Here is a 19,300-nt window from a genome sequence, read left to right on the forward strand (position 1 = left end):
CATGATGGGATTCAAAGTCCAGAGACCAGAGGGAGGTGGAAGGAGGGAGAAAATAAGAGCTCCAATATTATTCTCACTCTGGTTTGGTATCTGTATAGAAATATGATATTGAACAAGTGCAAAGTTCGTTGGTATTTATAGAATCTCGACTTAAAACTTAATCATCTATGTGGAGCGAGCCAGACCATATGTTTAACATTACTTGTCGGCCTAGAGAGTTTTATAGCTATGTTTTTCATAGGATATTTCCCTTCCTTTTATTTATGTTAGCCATGCAACCTTAATTATAAGTTACATGCATGTAATGTAGGTCATCTATTAACATAAAATAAAGTTAACGTTTTACTGACATGTTTGAAATACACATACCTCCCGAGTAACAATCTCCTATCAGACTCAAGTACTAACTAACTGAAAAATTAATACGGCACAAATCTCACGCTTTGGCGTTCATACCACAATAAAGATCAATCCTACAAAAATTCACTCAAATAAAAAAAAAAACGTTTAATTATCGAAATGTTACCAAACAAAATAGACAAATTGATAAACAATAAAATTTCACGATAATAATCAAGTGGCTAAACGATCTCTGATTTAGATGAACTTTTGCAGAAATAATCTATAAAGCGATAAGCTTAAAATTGCATGGTAGATCCGAAACGTTTAGTTATAGTGGTACTATAATTTACTAACTCATGAACGCTGGTATTGCTTTTGTTATATTGCTAGACAGCATGCCTCTCCTTGTCACAAGTGCAATTCTTTTGATTCTATTGCCTTTAAGAACAATGAAATCAAGGTATATCTTTCCTTTTCTTCATTTTCACCCGTCTCTTTCTCTGCTTTTGGGCATAGTTAGCTCCCAAGAATCTCTAAACTGTGGCGACACTAATCCAATCAGACAAGAGCATGGCGTTTAAGAAAAAATAAAAAATAAAAAAATTGAAGAAGCAAAAAACAGTGTTCAACATCTCTGGAAAAAGATCTTGGCTATTTAGAATCTAACCATACTTTTTACACTACTTATTCGGATTTAAACATCCACCATGCCTTTTTTTAGATTTTAGTCATTTTGATCCATACATAATATTCATCAAACAATTCAGGTTAGTGAAAAGGTGTGACTGTGTGTCCAAAGTCAGGGGGGACATAAATTTAGGCCACTTGCAAAATGCTTGGCAAGAAGGCCTCTAGATAAAAGCTGCTGTGTTGTAATTTGTTGTTTTTCTCTTGTACGGATATATTCTGGGCTGGACAAAAGATTTTTTCTAGGGACACCATGAATTCAACACTTTAAGTTAATGTGTATCTTTATTACTATTCTTAATAATTGGCACGTGTATATAGGTATAATTATGATTAACTTTTTACTTTGTATAATCCATGTGACTTTAACAATCAGAATAATTAAGCATGAACTAAAATCCATCAGCCTATTGATCGAGTCAGTAAAAAATTCACATGGGAAAAACTGATAGAATATTTCATTTTTGTAGAATGAAATCACAATTGATTTAATCTTGTAGTAATTTTTTAGATTTAAGAGAGTACGATTTCATTCCCAATTTGATGTATAATAAAGGGTCCAAGGTGAGTATTTGTACTCGGAGCTATGAGCTCCTTGTAATTAGCTTCTAATTAAGTTCATGAACAAAGCCATGGAGACATTACACTCAACTTAGCTTCTCTTGTAGAAATGATAGAATGGTATTGTATCACTACGTTAGCTAGTGATATACTCAACCTAAATTAGGGTTGAGTTAACACTTGACTTGGTGTTCGAACAGAATTGTATATTCAAATTCAAAAACACCATTCGCCACAAGAAAAATCCACAATGATCGCATGCACATGCGTATTATTTAGAGTGCTACTATTTCCTCATCCACCTTATCTTCAAAATTTTAAAGATAAATTTACCCCTTTGTAAAATGATTTCTAAGGACTTGGGGAAAAGACCACAACTCACGTGACCCACATATTCTACCGTTTGTCAAAAATAAAAAAGAAGAAAGCGTACGACTCCTCAGTTGCTTTTTTGACTCCTCAATTCTTAGAACTCAATTCTCAAACAATTTTCTTCTGTCTTTTGTTTATTCAATCAAATTGTTTCTGAAGAAGAAAACAAGAAGAGAATGAATGTTGAAGAGAACTATTCCACCTACAAGGCAAAGAAAAAAAACAAAAAGATCCATAAAATCAAAATATTAAACTAAAACATTTATCTAGTCTGTCAAATAGAACTTGATTCTCTCCATATCTCAACTATTAATGATTAGCAAAGATAATTTGCTTGAATTAATAATTAAAGGGTATTTAAGGAATAATGATGAGGTGGAAAGATAGGATTGTATTTTTTCAAATTTACATAATGGGTGGTGGAAAGATAAGATAAATGGAAAAATAGGACAAGAGGTAAAAATAGCAGCACTCATGATTTATCTTCAAGAAAAATGTTTAAATCTGCCACCAGTCACTTTTAGAACAAAACAGTGCCTTTTTTTTTTAACCGACTATCACAACAAATTCAACATAAAAAGCCAAAAGAATAGCTTCCAAATTCCTAATAATTACTGACTAACGCAAACAAATCCAAAAAAAGGAGTAGGACACAACATAATCTTGGAGATATTGACCAAAATCTCCCAACTTTTGGCATGAGTGTTTGGAGGGTTGTACATATTCCACAAAGTTTGGGCCAAAGTAGAATGTATTTTTGGGGCTCTAAAAGGTCCTAATGTTTATACCAAAACAAATGACCTAAGAGCATTTCAACTTTTGCGCATTTCCACCTATTTATTATGGCAAAAGGTAAGGGGAGATAAGGATTGTTATTATTCACATGAATAGTGCATGCCCTAATAATTTTTTTGTTGGTTTTCCACATATTGCCATGACAACCCAATAACAATCACTATTCACATGAGATATGAGGAGAGGAATTGATATAGATTTTTGGTTTGGAAAATGAAGAATATGAATAGGTATTTATATAAAAATAAAAAATAAAAATCCGAACTTTTTCCGATTTAAATTTTTTTTTTTTCGTTGCTGACATCATCACTGATGTCACATACCTCAAGCAACAACTCAGGTTGTTCTTGCCTTTGGGTCTGCCGGGACTCGGTGGAACCCAAGCCTTGCCTGGGCTGTTTTGTATCGCTGAAAACGGCTTCATGGGCCTAGACCCCCTGGGTGCACGGGAAATGCTTTTATATATTGAGTGATATTTATTATTAGCATTCCTCAATTTTATGATTCTTCTACGCTAAAAAATAAGTGCAAAAAGTTAGAATGAAATCGAAATATCCTTCAACGTTGAGAAGAGATATACCATTATACTACGAGTTAGTTGGTAAAATTTTACGGTTCATATCACATCTATTATCACATATTTATATTCCTTCTACAAACTCAAGAGTAAACACTGACCAAATCAACTCGAAGATAAGAGCTTTGTGGCAATCTGCAATTGAATTGCCAGATTTCTTTGGTGGTCCTAGACTCTTGGGCAATATTAGGTGGCCAATGGAGGGAGGGAAATATCTACAAAGAAACAGCCTAGCTCAAAGTTTAGCACAGAATTTGCCTAGCCCACAGCCATAAACTTTTAAGGCCTCAAATGGTAAAAACCTTGCTTCCCTTCCCTTTACACACCACAGCTAGATGAATAAAGCTCACCACATGTCCAGTGATAAAATAACTTTTACAATTTGAAGTAAATATCGCACTGTTCACAAATTCTGTGAGTAAATATGCAACAAATGAAGACATAATCTTTTCATTTCATTGCATTGTAAGAATGTGAATTTATCTTTCCAATTAAGGACGATCTAAACTAGTCAAGTGCGTCACAATTTCCTTGAACCATAAAACTTGTTCGAAGTGTTTGGACCACATATCTCTTCTTGGTTTTGGGTCCCAAAATTTTGATAGCTACGGAAGAAAAAACCAAACTTGAGCCACATAACAATGCCGTGTAAGCAACACTAAAAGATAAGATCACTGAGATATTTTCTCTTCAAAAAGATACTTTTTGGTTTTGGGTCCCGAAATTTCCCACCAAGAAAATAATGCAAGCAAAAATATCTACCTCTTCCACCAAACCATCCCCTCTACATAAACCAGTTTTGAATGAGGAAAGTATACAAAGGAAGAGAACGAAAAAAAGAAAGAAGAAGAAGAAGAAAAATGGCGTGCTGTGGGAGGCCAAACAGGAGTGACGTTCATTTGTCAAATGAAGAAGAGGCAGAGATAGAGTCAAAGACAAGAGAATACTTCGATGGAGTCACTCCCAAACGTCACACTAAGCCTCAACGTAGCGAATACACATCATCTCAATACGTTGATGCTCTCTCTAATCCTAATAAGGAAGACTCAGAAATTCCTGAACTTGTTGAGTTCCAACGTCTGGAAAATGATACTGAGGTTGGTTTTCATCGATTTGTTTGTTTGTTTGTTTTTGTTTTTTTTACCAAATAAAAAAAGGGAAATTGATTTTCACTGGTGTTCTAGTAGATTTTCTAGAAAATAAAAATAAAAATAAAAATAATTTGCGTCTGCCGGGAGTCGAACCCGGGTCTATTGCTTGGAAGGCAATTATCCTAACCGTTGGACTACAAACGCCTTGTTGATATCTCTGCTTCATTTTCACTATTTATTGATAGTTCCTTGCTTAAAATTTTGTCTAATGTTTTTCTTTCCTTTCTTTCTCTATTTTTCTTTGGAATTGAAGCAGAAAATAGTTGTGAATGGAAGTGAGGTTGGGGAGGAGTTTGTGGAAACAGATTACTATAAGGATCTGAATTGTGTTGACAAGCAGCACCACACAACAGGAACAGGGTTTATCAAAGTACCCAACAAAAGTGACAAAAATTACAACCTGGCACCTGATACCAACAATGACTTCCATGCCTCTTGCCAGTGTAACCCAGCAACCAATGACTGGATCCCAGATGCTGCTGATTCAGTAATTAACCCTAGCCACAGCTCTTCTTTTAATTTAATTTTGCATTTATGCTAATCTAATTAGTTTAATTATGTGACTCTTTTTATTGTTCCAGGCATCCCTTCCTTCAGGCAAGCCAGGCAGGAGTGAGAATTAAGGAGGGAGTGTTAATTTTTGTCTGCATATTATTGTGACTCTTAAATGAGGTTCTAAATGTAGCAAGAGCCGTATTTTTATTATCATTGTTATGCCTTGTGTTGAAGAGGGCCAATTAAGTATTCTTAATCATTGTTTTGCTTCTGTGATCTATCAAGAGTTAGAGAAAATTATGTCATTATCTCAGTAATTTTGTTGGAAGATGTCACGAGTTCAAATCTTATAAACAATTGTTAAATAAAATATATATTGTCGGTTTGATTCACCAAGGAAATGGTACTCTTGGATTGGATTTCCTCTTCCTCGCGTGGAGAATTAGCTTATGGGTTTAAATCCCATTTGCTTGAGTTGATTAACCAAGGAAAAATTGTACCCTGGATAATAGCTTGGTTCGGCACTAGCTAGATACTTAGTATCAGACAAAATAGAAGATAGGAGGATCCCAAACTGCACAACATTTTCTTTTGGATCACAATTTGTGCCCTAGTTAGCAAAAGAGGAAGAAAAGAAAAGTTAAAAAACCTCGTTTGTTTCCTCGTCTGTTACATTGAGAACTTTGGTTGAAATTGAGCATATGGAACAGGACGTAAAGTAATATACAACAAAATAACCGGCTATGTATGCTTCTCCAGATCCGCCCTTTCAGTACTTACAAGGATGAACTGGAAAGGTGTACCTTCAACTTCAAGTTGCTAGTTAAACTCCGGTGACGTATAAGCTAGCCGCAAATACAATATCACGCTTTATCGCATTTGAAGCAGTTTCCATTTTCTTGTACAGAGCAGAATTACCCATAATAGATGCAGCATTTTTGAACTCACGGCATGTCTCATCAAGTCTGACAATGGTCCGCACTATCATGCCTTCAGGAACATCTGTAAGTTCACAAATATCTGCAAATGGAGTGCCCTGCAATTATAAGGGCATGTAAGACCAACCACTCCAAAAATCATAGGAAAAATTCATGAAGTTATAAGATGAAAACCTTTGCCCACTCATAAACGACTTCAATAAGACCAAACTTGAGATTCTCTCGGGCATACTCCTCCGGATTTATTTGAACTTTGAAGTGGCCTTGAAGCTCGCCCAGTCTTATTGCTGTGTTGTACAATCTGAAATGATAAATATCCGAAATGAGTTTATTCTGGCAAGGAAATCAGATTTCTTATTATAATCTTTTTCTCACTTTGTCCTAGTGTATAATTAAACTAGGAGGATTATAATACAGAACAAATTTCTTTAACGACAATTCTGGATATGCATAGATGTAGGCAAAGTATTTGATTAATCTGTGCCAGGGACCCAGGACACACTGAGAAGTGAAAATTCTAGGTAACATAGTCTGATGGACTAATAGGGCCAGACCTAGTGGTCGATTGTAGACTCTAAGTGTAAGCATAAAGTATACTACCTAAATCCTATGCACATATTTTGTATTAAAAAAGATATTTAAGTATGGAATTTGGCATAGAAGAAAAATTTGTACGCAGAAGATGGGAGAGAACCTTTGTTTCGCCTGAGACAGGTTTGGAGTAAGAGAAGGTTCGGAAGTATTCTTCTGCTGAAACACAAAGGCAGACATTAACGCCACAGCTTCTTCTGGTTCCAGGTCATCCAGTTGGTTCTCAAACAAACACTCTGTGCATATCAACTCCTCCCCTGAATTCATTTCGCACGCAACACGGCCTTTTATTTGAACAACAAGGTCGGCATCTATACATCCAATTTCCTTCAGAACATCTATCTGAAAATATGCAATTAAAATACCAAGAGGAATCATAAGTATTAAGCCAAAGAAACTTAGAAAAACACATGGATATCATGGACATGTACCCGGCCTTGAAAATCTGGCATTTGTTGCAGTGCTTCATCTGACATTTCATACTTTAGAGCATTAACTTCCTCTTTGTGTCTCTTTATCTCTCTTGCTAAAATAATGTGCTCCTCCAACTTTGAACAACCATGGCACTTATTCTCTGCCATCTTTTGCAATAAGTTAGTCCACTTGTAGTATTTTTCCACAAGATTCACATCTCTCAACTTCAGATCTGAACCAGAGTCACCACTATGAAGGTCAGCTTAAAGAGTGAGTTAAACTCTATAATTCTCAATTGATCCAAGTCTTCAGCACATTCTAACAAGTAATGTGCACATAGAAGTTATTATGTTAGTAGGCTTTATCAACAATAGAATTCTTGAACCTAACAGAAATAATCGAACAGAAAAGAGAAAGTAAATGGGACAAACGAATATCGAATTGAGTGGAAAGTCAGGAGCTCAGATTTCCAACGGTATAATAAAAGCATCCACAGAATGAATGCATCACAACTCTATATAGTTGCAATCAAGGGTATATTAATCTAGGATGAATATAATTTATAATGATACAACTGGACTTTAATTTCCCAAAACCTTTAATGTTTTATTTAGACTGACAAATAGATATACCTTCTATTGGATCTAAGGCTGGAGGGTACTTATTTCCATTGGATTTTGTGTCCAACAGCTGTTGAACTGTCTTGGAGTAAGCAGGACTGCTACCGTCTTCAAGAAGCCGAACTTGGTCAATCTTTATCTTGCAATTGCATATGCATAAAAAATCCTTGTTATCGACTTCTCTAACCTCAAACCTTACCCCAGCAGCAGAACCCTGGTGTGGTAATTTTATGTTGATGACACCCGATCCTTTGCGAGAAGTGACGCCAGAAAAATAATCTTCTTCAATAGCACGTTTAGATTTTGGTGCCATGAAATAACCTTGTGGAAAATCGGTGTTTTTACTATCTTGCAAGTTACCACTAGCCAGGGGAGTTTGTAATTCAGGTTTCAGCACTAAAACAATGTATTGCTTGTTACTAGAAGAAGGTGCTCTCACAACGACTCCAAGCAAGTGGTCCTGGGCCTGTTGGTAAGGCATGATACACGTTAGCATACCCTCAACTACTCTAACAAAGAACCAGATAAAATATCAATGAAAAAATGGAAGAGTCTACTTGTACAGTTTAATATGAGAAAGAGACACCATGGTAGATGCAGATACCAACATATCATACTTATGTGAGGACTAGAAACCACCAAATCAGCACCAATCAAACATATCACTGGGGAATCAGGACTCCCTTTAACTTCAGTTTCAAGGGTGAAGGGAGGGAGAGTGAGATGTCACAGGGAAATATCTCGATTAACCCTCGAAGTTTCTAAAACTTGCCTTTTCTGTTATCAATCATTTCATTTCCAATGTAAAAATGATGAGTTCTGAGTTATTTGTTTATTAAAATTGGTTACCAATTTGTTCTCTAGGCTCAAGCTATGGAATAATACTCAGATTACAATTTATGATGATCTTCCATGCAGGCTGTAGGATCATGTCTCCTGATTTTTGCATAGAAGTTGTCATTGAAGACTCCAGCTTTGGGACGTTTAAGGGAATTAAATTGGGTGATTTGTTTGAAGTCGGGGCTAAATTATCACTAAGAAATAGAAAATATTAAAATCCAAGTCTTATTCTAATTACAATATTTCATTTTTTCTTAACACATTAATAATCAACCCACCATCAGAGCACATCATTCCTTTTTTTTTCTTTTCTTTTTTTCAATGGGTAGACATCAGATGCCCGCATATTACGAGCATCTCTACATATCATGTAAAATAAAAGAATCATCCATAGTCATGCAGGAAAGCAATCATACCTATTAGCACAGAACAATAATCAGAAGAGTAATACTACAATTTGATCCTGAGGGAGGAAAAAGCAGGGAAATAAAAAAACAAACAATTTAGGATGACTGGAATTAATGTGTAAACCATGTAAGGGACTTACTGATTGTGATTTCATGACTACCACTCTCCCAGCTGTAAGAAATTTTTGGGCAACAGTGGACTGCATAACTGCCTCCAATATTTCCTTCCTATGTGTCTCAGCTTCTGAGTACATGTCATGATACTCCTCAATAGCTGGTTCACCTTTTATGCATCTACATGGAAATAGTCATGCAGCATCAAAAATAGAATTGCAGCATATTTGATGAAAGGCAAAACATAACATCAAAAATAGAATTGCAGCATCTAACAAGTAATAACTTCCATTTACCAAAGTGTCTTAGATGATGCTTTGACAATTAATGATTATCATAGAGAAGCATAGACCTTATACATCAACTGAACTGACAGCCCATCATCAATTGCTTAAAAGAAAAAAAAAATCAAATTTTTATATCATTAAAAAATGCTAATATGCTCTTACAATTTACAAGGTCACAAATGCTATTGTCAGATGGATACGCACTGATAGCAGCAATATCCTCATAATGAGATAATGATATATGAGCCTAAGCCAAAATCGGCATGATTCAAACACAACTATTTTTATGTAGCACTTGGTTAACAGTCTTTAAAAGTTTTAAAGCCTGCATTCCTAACAAAGAGCTATAGCCACATTTAGTAGGTTACCACTGGATTGAATATATCACGTAACATATAACATGTGTCCTGACATATTATACAGATAAGTAATAATCATGACTCTGCCATTGACCTACTCAATAGTTTTTGTAGGTTGTGCAAGCTTTCGCATAAGAAGTTGCTGCTGTTCTGGTAGTTTCTTCTGAGCATGGAATTCCGCAAAACTTCTTTTCAGCATGTCCTCCACCTGCAGTGACAGTCCCAATGCACTCACTAAAACTGCAGAGCTAAAACCTTAACTTGTACTTATGATATGAAAAGTAGACTTGTATTCTTCACAAACACAGAATTAATTAAAAGGAACCACCAATATAATTTTTCGTTTTGAAAAACAAATATACTTTTACTATAAAATTAGCCTTTGTTGATAGAATACTGTGACAATGGGGTTAAGATGCAGAAGCCATTCCATCACTCCATGGACCCAAGATTGTCATTATAAATGCAGCCCCAGAAACACCCAAGGGTTTTGTTACTTCTCCTAGTGAGCCTCAATCAAATATTAATCTGCCCCAAAAAGGATTGTATTTTCACCACAGGTTATAAAAAAAACATTTGTTTAGCTCCCCATAAAACTAAAGATGTTAAGGATGAACAGTAAGTATTTATCCAAATCGACATGTACAGAGATGTAGGTTTTATTTTTAGCTCCTACAATTTGGACACGTACTTCAATTTTTGAAATTATTGATCTGCAATCTATTTTCTTTTCCCCTATTTATATGAACGGAGTTGAAATGAAGTAACTAGGCACCTTCAGTTCCTCAACACGAAGGAGATGCAAGATCATAATATAGGTAAGCCGGAACTGAGATTCAAGCCTGGTTGCACTTCCAACTATGACATGCTTTAAATCTCTTTCTTCTAGGATTTCATCACGGCACATTACAATAACTGTACCAATTTTATCAAGTCCTCTTCGGCCTGCACGGCCTGCCATTTGAGTGTATTCTCCTGGCAGTAATTGTCTAAATTCCTTGCCATCAAATTTCCTTAACGTATCAAAAACAACCTGCAAAAAATATTGATGAAAGTTAGAATTTAAGATAGCAATGTTGTATATGCAACTAAAGCATAGCGAACAGGTAAGAAGATGCCTTGTCAGCTGTCAGTAACACATCTGTCAATTTACAAGATATTTTAGTGGCAAATTTGAAATATTTTTGAATACTGAATTTCATCAATACAAACAAACCACAACTAGTACAGGATGTGAAGTGAATTTGCAGATTTGCAGAAATCTATAATATGTTTAGGGGTCATAGGCCATGCCGTTTCTCATTCTAGTGAAGTAATGAAACATAAAACTCAAGTTTGAAGTCAATACCATCAACCAAATCAATTCAATGGCAGAATCAAACTAAAGGAGCTCTTCCACGTGACTGCATTATAAGATGTCAAAATAGAAGCTCTAACAGGTGCAGCTTCAAATTAAGGAAATAAATTATTCAATCAACAAATTGGCAGACACTTGTCCCATCAGAACTATTTAGTAGGACTTTTTTCTTTTTATAGTTTTGCAAGACTGGTCGATGTTAATCAATTGAGAATTTAACAGTAGGAAACTAATGCAACAAAAGAATTCTGAAATATGTACCAAATAAAGAAAACCACCAAATTCTTGATATTGTAGCAGAAATTATACTTCAATTTTGGAAAAACTGCCTAACAAAACTCACCGTTCTAGCTGGTGCATTGACTCCCATTGCAAATGTCTCTGTTGAGAACAAAACCTACAAAATAACAGAGATAGTCACTAAAAAGTTATTAGATCTAAATTCTAAAATGACCATTAGAACTCAATGACATGTGAAAATAACAGAGAAAATTTAACTCTAATGATTATTAACACAAATATGCAAACTATTTGCAATGTCACTGTTAACATCTAAAGATCATCAACGGTAACTGGAGTATCATTTTGAAAAACAAAATATGAATGTCATGACACAGAAAAAAACCCAGAAGTAAAATACCTTGATTACACCACGACAAAAAAGCATTTCAACAACTTCCTTAACAATTGGAAGCAGTCCAGCATGATGGACACCAATCCCTCTATGAAGAAGGTTTTGAACTCTGACAACCTGTACATCAAATCATATTATGTCTAAGGCCCAAAGTTATTTTGTTAATTAAAAAGAAATAATTAGCATCTGACCGAACCTGTGGTAAAGTCCTGTCAGATCCCTTTAGCCGCGAAAATGCTTTATCACAGAACACACGAATCTCACTTTTCTCGGAACTACTTGTGAGGTCAATCCCATACATGCTATCAGCTGACTTATCACAGCGATTCTTTGAGAAACAAAATATAACCACCTAGGCAGACAAGTCAAGGAATTGAGATCAAGATTACAGAATTATTACAAGAGAATGTAATACTAACACAGGCATTTACAAGATAAAGCAACAACTCTCTGGTTCCAAAATATGAGCCAAACTTCTAATCTTTGCATGGACAATTAACAACAGTTCCATAGATACTTGAACTCAAAACATGGAGGAGACATAGTTATTTTCCCTGTTAAATATGACAACGACCAAGAAAACACATTTGGTGGTGTCTTCCTCTTATTTGTCTAAAATTATTTCTCAATTTCGGTAGATAATCTCAAATTTAATATTTTTTCCCTTTTCATTTCTATTTTATTTCATAAAAGAAAAAAAAAACACTGCACAATTAATTGTCGTAGGAAGTTGTATTATTTCCATAAATTACCAGAACCAAATAAATTTAAAGCGACAGACATGCACAATAAGGAATTATATTCAAACATACAGGTAACAGAGACTTCTTCGAGAGCTTGTTAATAAGTGACAGCCACAAAGAGGCATCTGATCTCCTTAAACCCCAATTGTTCATGCCATTTCCATTGTTTTGATTTGCTCCACCAGCTTTGGAGAAATTCCCCGAATTTTGGGGACCAGATTGCTTCTTTTGTTTTCCCCAGTTAGAACTTTGTTTTTGAGTTCGAGCCCCATCATGAGAAGCTGAAGCTGGAGCATGTGATCCACTACCACCAGTGGCAGCACTCATATTCTTTTTCTTGAATGCATCTTTTGCAGCTTTGAACCCCTGGGGAATAAAGCTTTCACTTTCACATATTTTGTAAAGTTCTCCGGAGTAAAATAGGCAGTGCTCCAATGGGACTGGTCTTTTTGTAGTCCTGATATCAAAATTATACCCCCAAATATGAAAATAATGTAAATAAGTTGACAACAAAGCATTACAAACTCCCTTTCTGCCACATTCTTAGAAGAATGAAGAGTAGGCAGTGATAAAAACAAATCAGGATAGTTTTAATTGATTTGAATTGACTCAAAAGAACAAAAGAAAGTTAAATCCATATGCCACACAGATTCATGCTTACCCAGTAACACGGATTTTCTTTTGCTTTGTCCGTCCAATCCAGTCAGCGAACTCCACTTTGTTTGGTACCTACAAATTTACAATTAACACGTAATGCAATGCATCTGCTGCTGCAAACAAAAAATAAAAATAACGGGGCAGGGGAAAACAAAGACCAACTGCCCACATATCGAATGCACAAGTATCTTTACAGAAGCTGCTTAGTAATAGAACAGTTTTGCCATTGTTTTCAAGGAATGCTTTTAAAAGATATAGACAATTCAAGGAAGGCTTTTAAAAGATATAGACAACGGAGCAGATCCCAAGGCAAGGTAAACTAGCTATTCCACCTGCTACCAAAGTTTCGATAATAGGTAGGTACTAGATACAATGACATACAAATTCCATAGCCCAGGCAATATAACATCAGAAAACAACAACGATAATGGGCAGTGCTTTTATATTTGCATGGAAAATACAGGTTGCTTAGCATCTTCTGACTCAAAAATACCAATCTTGCAGCTGGAATCATCACTCTTATTATTTGGTCGAAACTCTTTGCTATCTTTCCTAAAAGACCTAATCTATAACTTAGTCTGTCAAAGAAAACACTATAGTAATCAACAAATTTAAATCTATATACTTTTGGATAGAACAGATAAATAATCATAATTCATATTTGCATTATTTGTTTCAGATCGAGATCATGAATAATATCAGGAAAAAGGAAATACCGTAGCTGAAAGGAGGACAATATTGATGTGTCTTGGAAGCATTATAATAACTTCTTCCCAAACAACACCTCTTTCGACATCATTGACATAGTGCACCTCATCAAAGATAACCTATATTCTCTCACATGCAGAAAGAGTAACAAAAATATTTTAGTAATTTCCTGAGGAAAAAAAATGGCAACTGGGAAAAATAAATACAATGAAGAAATTAACCTATAAAAGGAGGAAAATTACTGTTCAAAAGATTATCACAGAAAACGAGCCCCTTTACCCATTCAATATCACGTATTATGTCAGCACCGCGATAAAGCATTGACCTCAAGATTTCCGTGGTCATAATAAGACAAGATGCCTCTGGCCTCAAGCTAACATCACCAGTGAGAAGTCCAACATCAAATTTTCCACAGAAATCTCTATACTTTTGATTGCTGATGGTTTTAATAGGAGCAGTATACACAGCTCTGGTGCAATGCTGCCCAACATTAACATAAGGGATTTAATTAACAAATAATCAAATATAAACGAGTAAAAAGAACCATGAGCTTAAGAATTTAGGCTGTACTTTTGATGCTAAAGCAAATGCGTATTCTGCAACAACAGTCTTTCCAGCTGATGTGTGAGCAGCAACAAAGACAGAGTCCCCCTTTTCAAGATAATAAATAGCCTGTAAACATATCACAAAGGAAAGGTTATTTGGGCATAAAAAAACAGAATTTTCGAAGCCACTCTTTAAGATAATAAATACAAAAAACTTTGTACACTACAACAGTGAAAGAAAAGTAGCAAAACTATTCGCTCATGAAGGATTTTTATGTGTAATTTTTTGTTGTTGACAAATCCCACAATTTACTGTGACATGAAAATTCTAATGACAGTTATCATGATATCTAGATGCTGTAAAGAAGAGATAAAGATGTTAAGGCAACCTTCTCTGGTGCTAATGGTGAAAATGAGGATAATGTATCTGAGAATCTACACAACTGTTAAATTTTTAACCTTCTCAAGAGCACTAACGATATAACCCACCCAACAACATGCACATATATAGTCCAGTTCTCTACATTACAATAATGTACAGCACACTTAACCATGCTGACATCATTGTGCAGTCAATGCAACCAATGTCTTGGGACATGTCCAACGTCCCACATTTGAAATTTATGGCGAGTGTAATGTTCATGTTTGTAAATCAACTATTGATATTTTTTTTTTTCCATCATTGTTAATGAATCATATCAGTGAAAGGGACATGAGCCAAACTACAAGCCAAGGAAAGCCATGCATAGAAATTTAAAGTCAAAATATATGTCAGCGTTTTACCTCTCTGAACAAATCATTGTTTAAAGATCTAATCAATCTACTCATGTTGGCCCAGAAAATAAAAATAAAAATCAATCTACTAATGGAAACATTGCAGAAGAGGGTTTGGATTGACCGATACCTCCTTCTGGAATTTATCCAATTCAAAAGGAAAATCAAGTGCCTTGTCAGGAATAAGATCATGAAAATTCTCTGCAATCCGTTCTGTACCTCCACTGATAGCCCAAGCCTGCCAATGGTGAACTAGTTAAAAAATAAAAATAAAGCAGTGAGCAAGGTTAAGTGCAAAGCATGAAACATGTTCAAATATTAGAGTTTCTGTAAACTTCTACTTTACAAATAATTACCTCTGGGTTTTTTTCACCATCATCATCAGTTTCATTGAATATTGACTTTGCCTCAACTGACAAAATCTCATCTAACACAGATAACTCAGGCTCGCATGAATTTCTGGCAACATCAACCTCATTTGCTTCATCCTCTGACTTAACAGATTCTGATCCTGACAATTGACCTTTGTGGATGGCATCCACATTAGCCCAAAAAATAATGAAAGCAACCAGAATTAATAGACTGCTCACAGAATTTAGTCCTTAGTTCAAAGTTACTCTTGAATAGTTAATAACAACATATTATTCTTATCCTTATTATACATTCAACTTTACAACACAATCACTCTTATTCATCATCAAACATAATCGTTAATATGCAAATCTATTTTTGATGGTGAATGCTTGAGAAGGGAGGAAAAGAGCTAAGTATTCACCACAAGACTTATTACAGATGCATGGTTCATCAACCCTGCAGGCATTAGAAGCTAAAATCCAGTGTCCACACATAATCATGGAATGTATGACAGTTCTGGATAAATATACTCTATCTACTTGAATTTACTGAACTAACTTGATAATTTAGTTGCAATTTTAGTTGAGAACAAATTTCAAGCAATCTCAACCTAATAGAGCCAAGTCAACCAGAGCTCATTCGAAGGCAACAATTTTAACTCTGCTTATCTCTACCTGATTTCAAAAGCCCAAGCATGAATTTATTTATAGCTGTTAACCCATAAGATCCTAAAATAATAAACAGATGTAATCACGAATTCTACCAAAATTGCAGATTATACATACCATCTCCTTCAAATTCAACAACATCCTCTTCCCAGGCCTTCTTGAACAAGTCATCAAACTGCACGGACAACTCACTCTGCAAATCCTAAAAATACATAAAAATAAAAATAGCATTCGCCAACTTAAGATAAGAGATAATTATAATCTAGAAAAGATTCTATTGGCACACCTAACTGAGCCTACATATAAACAAATATATAGCAGGAACCACTGAGTTTTTAAACTCATAATTTACTTAATGAGTAATCACTAAATTCCAAAAAAAATTATAAATGTAAGAAAAGAAACACATGAGAACATGAGGGATAAGTAGGAAATTTGATAACATGATAACAACCTAAAAGCGTTTGAATTGTTTGTTTTAGGTTGGTTAGTTTGGGGTTGGGAGGAGGGGAACGGCATTGCGGCTAACAAAATCTAAAATAATCTAGTAACCAAAACAGATTTTATAGGTAAAGATTACTTGAGAGAGAGAGAGAGAAGCACAGAAAAGCAAAACTGACCACCTTTTCATCTGACGTACTCTTCAGTGAACTTTGATCCTTATATACATTCCACGAGCATGGATAGGCCTTCCAAAAAAGCTCTTCTATCAATATTATGTTTTCTATAATACTCAATTTTACAACTTTCAATCTAAATGACAGTTAAATTAACCTTGAGATCACCAAGGCCCAATCCTTGCTTAAAGCTTGGAGGTACAGCCTGAGCAGAGCCACCAATCAGAAGTTCGTGAACCCACTCGCCATTAGAAGCACCATCAGGAAGAACTCTTTCTAGAGATTGGGAATCATCCAAGCCTCCTGGGCGAAAAGGGCGGTTGTTGATACTTCCCCGTACATAATCCTTTGCTGGTCCAGCCATGCGTGGCAACGAACCAGACTCTTGAGCTCCTACTGTAAGTTCTGATACATCCACCTAAAATAAAATAATAAGAAAACTCTGTGCCACATTTAGAAGCACAAGGGTAACAACTGTATCACATTCTGCCAAATTCCCAAAATAAATCCAGGCGACTTAGATTCCAATAAGATTTAGATCCATAATTAAATTATATCACCACAATGCGGTTTTGATTTCCCCTGCTAAGCTAACTGTGTGGGTAAACACAAACATTGAGTGAACCCCATACCTGCACGGATTTAGGTTCCCATTGACCTCCTACCGACCCATTATTTTGGCGCCTAAATGGTAATTCCCATGTGGGAACCACAACTGTACGCGGCAATGATGGCTCCAAGGGTACATTTGCCTTATCAAACCAGTCAAAATCCCACTGCCTCCCAACCTTTTCTGGCGAAAATACTTCAGGGTCCAATCTTGGCAAGAGATACGTGTCCTCTATATACTCTTTTATTGATTCAGGCGTTTCCCTAGCAAATGCAGGCGGCTGCAACACAAAAAACAAGCATATATTAATGCTGGAAATGAGTTGGCTTGGCAGTCTCGTTTAGCAAATTGAAAACATTCTCCTACTCTCCTGTTTCGGAAACCAGTTTTGTATGGTTGCGAATTATGCATTCAATTCGACACCCTCTACAATACAATTCAGCTTCCAAATGCACTATACTAAAACCCATTACGCACGCATAATGGTATCCAATTAAGCAAATACACAAGTAGAAGAAAAAACCAAAAAGCAAAATTAGAACTAGGCCAAACCCTAGAAGCGGAAGAAAATTTGAAGCGGAATTGCTAGAAGTGGGAAAGAAGACTGACCAGAATGAAATCAGGGAGTGAATTGACGGGGTTGGAGCTCTCGTCGGTGGAAAGAGGCTCGAGCCTGAGGTGGCCACTGTGGCCGGAGAACCCGACTCGGAACGAGAGCCCATTTGCTGCAACAATCGGATCCATTTTTGGGGTTCCAGGGTTTTGAGTGGTTTTGGGGTTCAAAGCACTCTGCTTCTGGTTCTGATTCCGAAGGGGGTTTGAACTTTTCGCGGGTTTTGGGTGCCGTCACTATCACCACTTCACTCTGCCTTTGGTTAGTATCAATTGGGATTTTGTGATGAACCAGTCGGTGGCTCTGTTTAATTCCCAAATTCCCAACTTCAAATTTGCTCGCTTTTGCTCACTTTCTATTTCAAATAGGGAACCAGGTTCAAATCTTCAATGGTGCGTCCCCTGTTTTTGCTTTGGTTTATACTTTGTTGAATGTCCAATCTATTTGGACCAACTGTTTACTATTGCAACCCAACTTTATTTTTGCCAATTTGTAATTCCAATCTAAATATATGAGCTTGTAGCTCGTAATATTGTTTTGTACCTCACATCTCGTAATATTGTTTGTCACTGAATTTTACATGAAATTTTAATATAATCAGTAAAACAAAACTTTAACCAAATTAATCATCATCTAACTGAAACTTTACATGAAAAATCAATTTGGTCACTAAAATTTACACAAAAGAGCATAGCATTTGCATGACTTTTGATTTAATTTTTTATTTAGTACCAAATTGGATTTTTATATGAAAGTGTATTTATTGTAAATTTGAGTAATATAATGACCAATTTAGTTATAAAAAATTCGTGACTAAATTAAAATTTCATATAAAACACAATAATATTTCAGGGGTGTTTGTTAGGGGTGGGCATCAATCCGGCCGAACCGATGAAACCGGCCGAATCAAACCGTAATTACCGATTTGATTTGATTTTGACCAAGAAAAAGTCAAACAGTTTGAAAACCAAACCGGACCGTATATGGTTTGGTTTGGTTTGATTTTGAGCTTTTATAAACCGACTTAAACCAAACCGGACCGTTTATGTGTATATTTATTTATTTATATTTTATTTGATATGTGTAATACTCTAATTAGTTAAAAACTATATATGAATATTTGAATTGAGCTATATTAGTTAGTGAAATATGAAGTTTTATGACTGTTTGTACAATATCTGGCCAAGCACTCCCCAAGTGCCCAAGGCTCCGAACAATCAGCATCGGCTACCGATGATATTGCCTCAAAGGTATCACCTACCGATTCTGCAGAATCAACCTCGAAGCACCCGCTCGAAATATCTAAGAACTCGTGTCAACCTCATAGGGCCCTCCCACGAGTCCTACATCGAAATTAAGTACCAAAAGTATACAAAATGCCCTCTATAAATAGGCCCCTTCACTACAATACAAGGGTAAGACTTTTCAGCTTGACTTTTATACTAATATATTGTCAACAGCAAAAGCTCT

At 35.6% G+C, this 19,300-nt stretch overlaps 2 protein-coding genes and 1 non-coding gene across 7 annotated transcripts; 1 reads left to right on the plus strand and 2 right to left on the minus strand.

Annotated features, from left to right (window-relative positions):
- The first annotated feature begins 4,084 nt into the window (after nucleotides 1-4,084).
- LOC110762774 (uncharacterized) lies at nucleotides 4,085-5,285 on the plus strand. Of its 2 annotated transcripts, none has more exons than XM_021965462.2 (3): nucleotides 4,085-4,431; nucleotides 4,739-4,972; nucleotides 5,067-5,285. In XM_021965462.2, the coding sequence occupies exons 1-3, from the start codon at nucleotides 4,138-4,140 to the stop codon at nucleotides 5,106-5,108; spliced, it is 570 nt and encodes a 189-aa protein (XP_021821154.1). In that variant the 5' UTR covers nucleotides 4,085-4,137; the 3' UTR covers nucleotides 5,109-5,285. The 2 variants fall into 2 exon arrangements, with proteins under 2 accessions (XP_021821154.1, XP_021821163.1); XM_021965471.2 differs by having other exon boundaries at nucleotides 4,098-4,431; nucleotides 4,742-4,972.
- Nucleotides 4,558-4,629, minus strand: TRNAG-UCC (transfer RNA glycine (anticodon UCC)). The gene has a single exon. It is a non-coding gene; the product is annotated as a tRNA-Gly (tRNA).
- Nucleotides 5,286-5,545: 260 nt separating the features above from the next.
- Nucleotides 5,546-18,253, minus strand: LOC110762508 (RNA helicase, ATP-dependent, SK12/DOB1 protein). 4 transcript variants are annotated; one of them, XM_021965175.2, is made up of 23 exons: nucleotides 17,827-18,253; nucleotides 17,240-17,497; nucleotides 16,765-17,025; nucleotides 16,614-16,679; nucleotides 16,108-16,183; nucleotides 15,325-15,491; nucleotides 15,099-15,206; nucleotides 14,220-14,321; nucleotides 13,929-14,129; nucleotides 13,658-13,768; nucleotides 12,946-13,013; nucleotides 12,354-12,741; nucleotides 11,738-11,893; nucleotides 11,548-11,658; nucleotides 11,251-11,304; nucleotides 10,326-10,583; nucleotides 9,649-9,758; nucleotides 8,931-9,084; nucleotides 7,556-8,009; nucleotides 6,941-7,155; nucleotides 6,613-6,851; nucleotides 6,093-6,219; nucleotides 5,546-6,016 (listed from the first exon to the last, which is right to left on the minus strand). In XM_021965175.2, the coding sequence occupies exons 1-23, from the start codon at nucleotides 17,959-17,961 to the stop codon at nucleotides 5,804-5,806; spliced, it is 4,032 nt and encodes a 1,343-aa protein (XP_021820867.2). In that variant the 5' UTR covers nucleotides 17,962-18,253; the 3' UTR covers nucleotides 5,546-5,803. The 4 variants fall into 4 exon arrangements, with proteins under 4 accessions (XP_021820867.2, XP_088110164.1, XP_021820852.2 ...); XM_088254038.1 differs by having other exon boundaries at nucleotides 16,611-16,679; XM_021965160.2 differs by having other exon boundaries at nucleotides 16,108-16,192; nucleotides 16,611-16,679.
- Between the last annotated feature and the right edge of the window lie 1,047 nt (nucleotides 18,254-19,300).

Source organism: Prunus avium, chromosome 6, assembly GCF_965620075.1.
Source record: "Prunus avium chromosome 6, drPruAviu1.hap1.1, whole genome shotgun sequence".
NCBI classification, from domain to species: Eukaryota; Viridiplantae; Streptophyta; class Magnoliopsida; order Rosales; family Rosaceae; genus Prunus; species Prunus avium.

Coding starts and splice junctions, on each gene's coding strand:
- LOC110762774 (XM_021965462.2), top strand. CDS start 4,138: ATGAGGAAAGTATACAAAGGAAGAGAACGAAAAAAAGAAAGAAGAAGA. Junction 4,432..4,738: donor GTCTGGAAAATGATACTGAG/GTTGGTTTTCAT, acceptor TTGGAATTGAAG/CAGAAAATAGTTGTGAATGG. Junction 4,973..5,066: donor TCCCAGATGCTGCTGATTCA/GTAATTAACCCT, acceptor TTATTGTTCCAG/GCATCCCTTCCTTCAGGCAA.
- LOC110762508 (XM_021965160.2), bottom strand. CDS start 17,961: ATGGATCCGATTGTTGCAGCAAATGGGCTCTCGTTCCGAGTCGGGTTC. Junction 16,680..16,764: donor TGGGCCTTGGTGATCTCAAG/GTTAATTTAACT, acceptor CTTTTTTGGAAG/GCCTATCCATGCTCGTGGAA. Junction 10,584..11,250: donor TCAATGCACCAGCTAGAACG/GTGAGTTTTGTT, acceptor TATTTTTTGCAG/GTTGTTTTTGATACGTTAAG.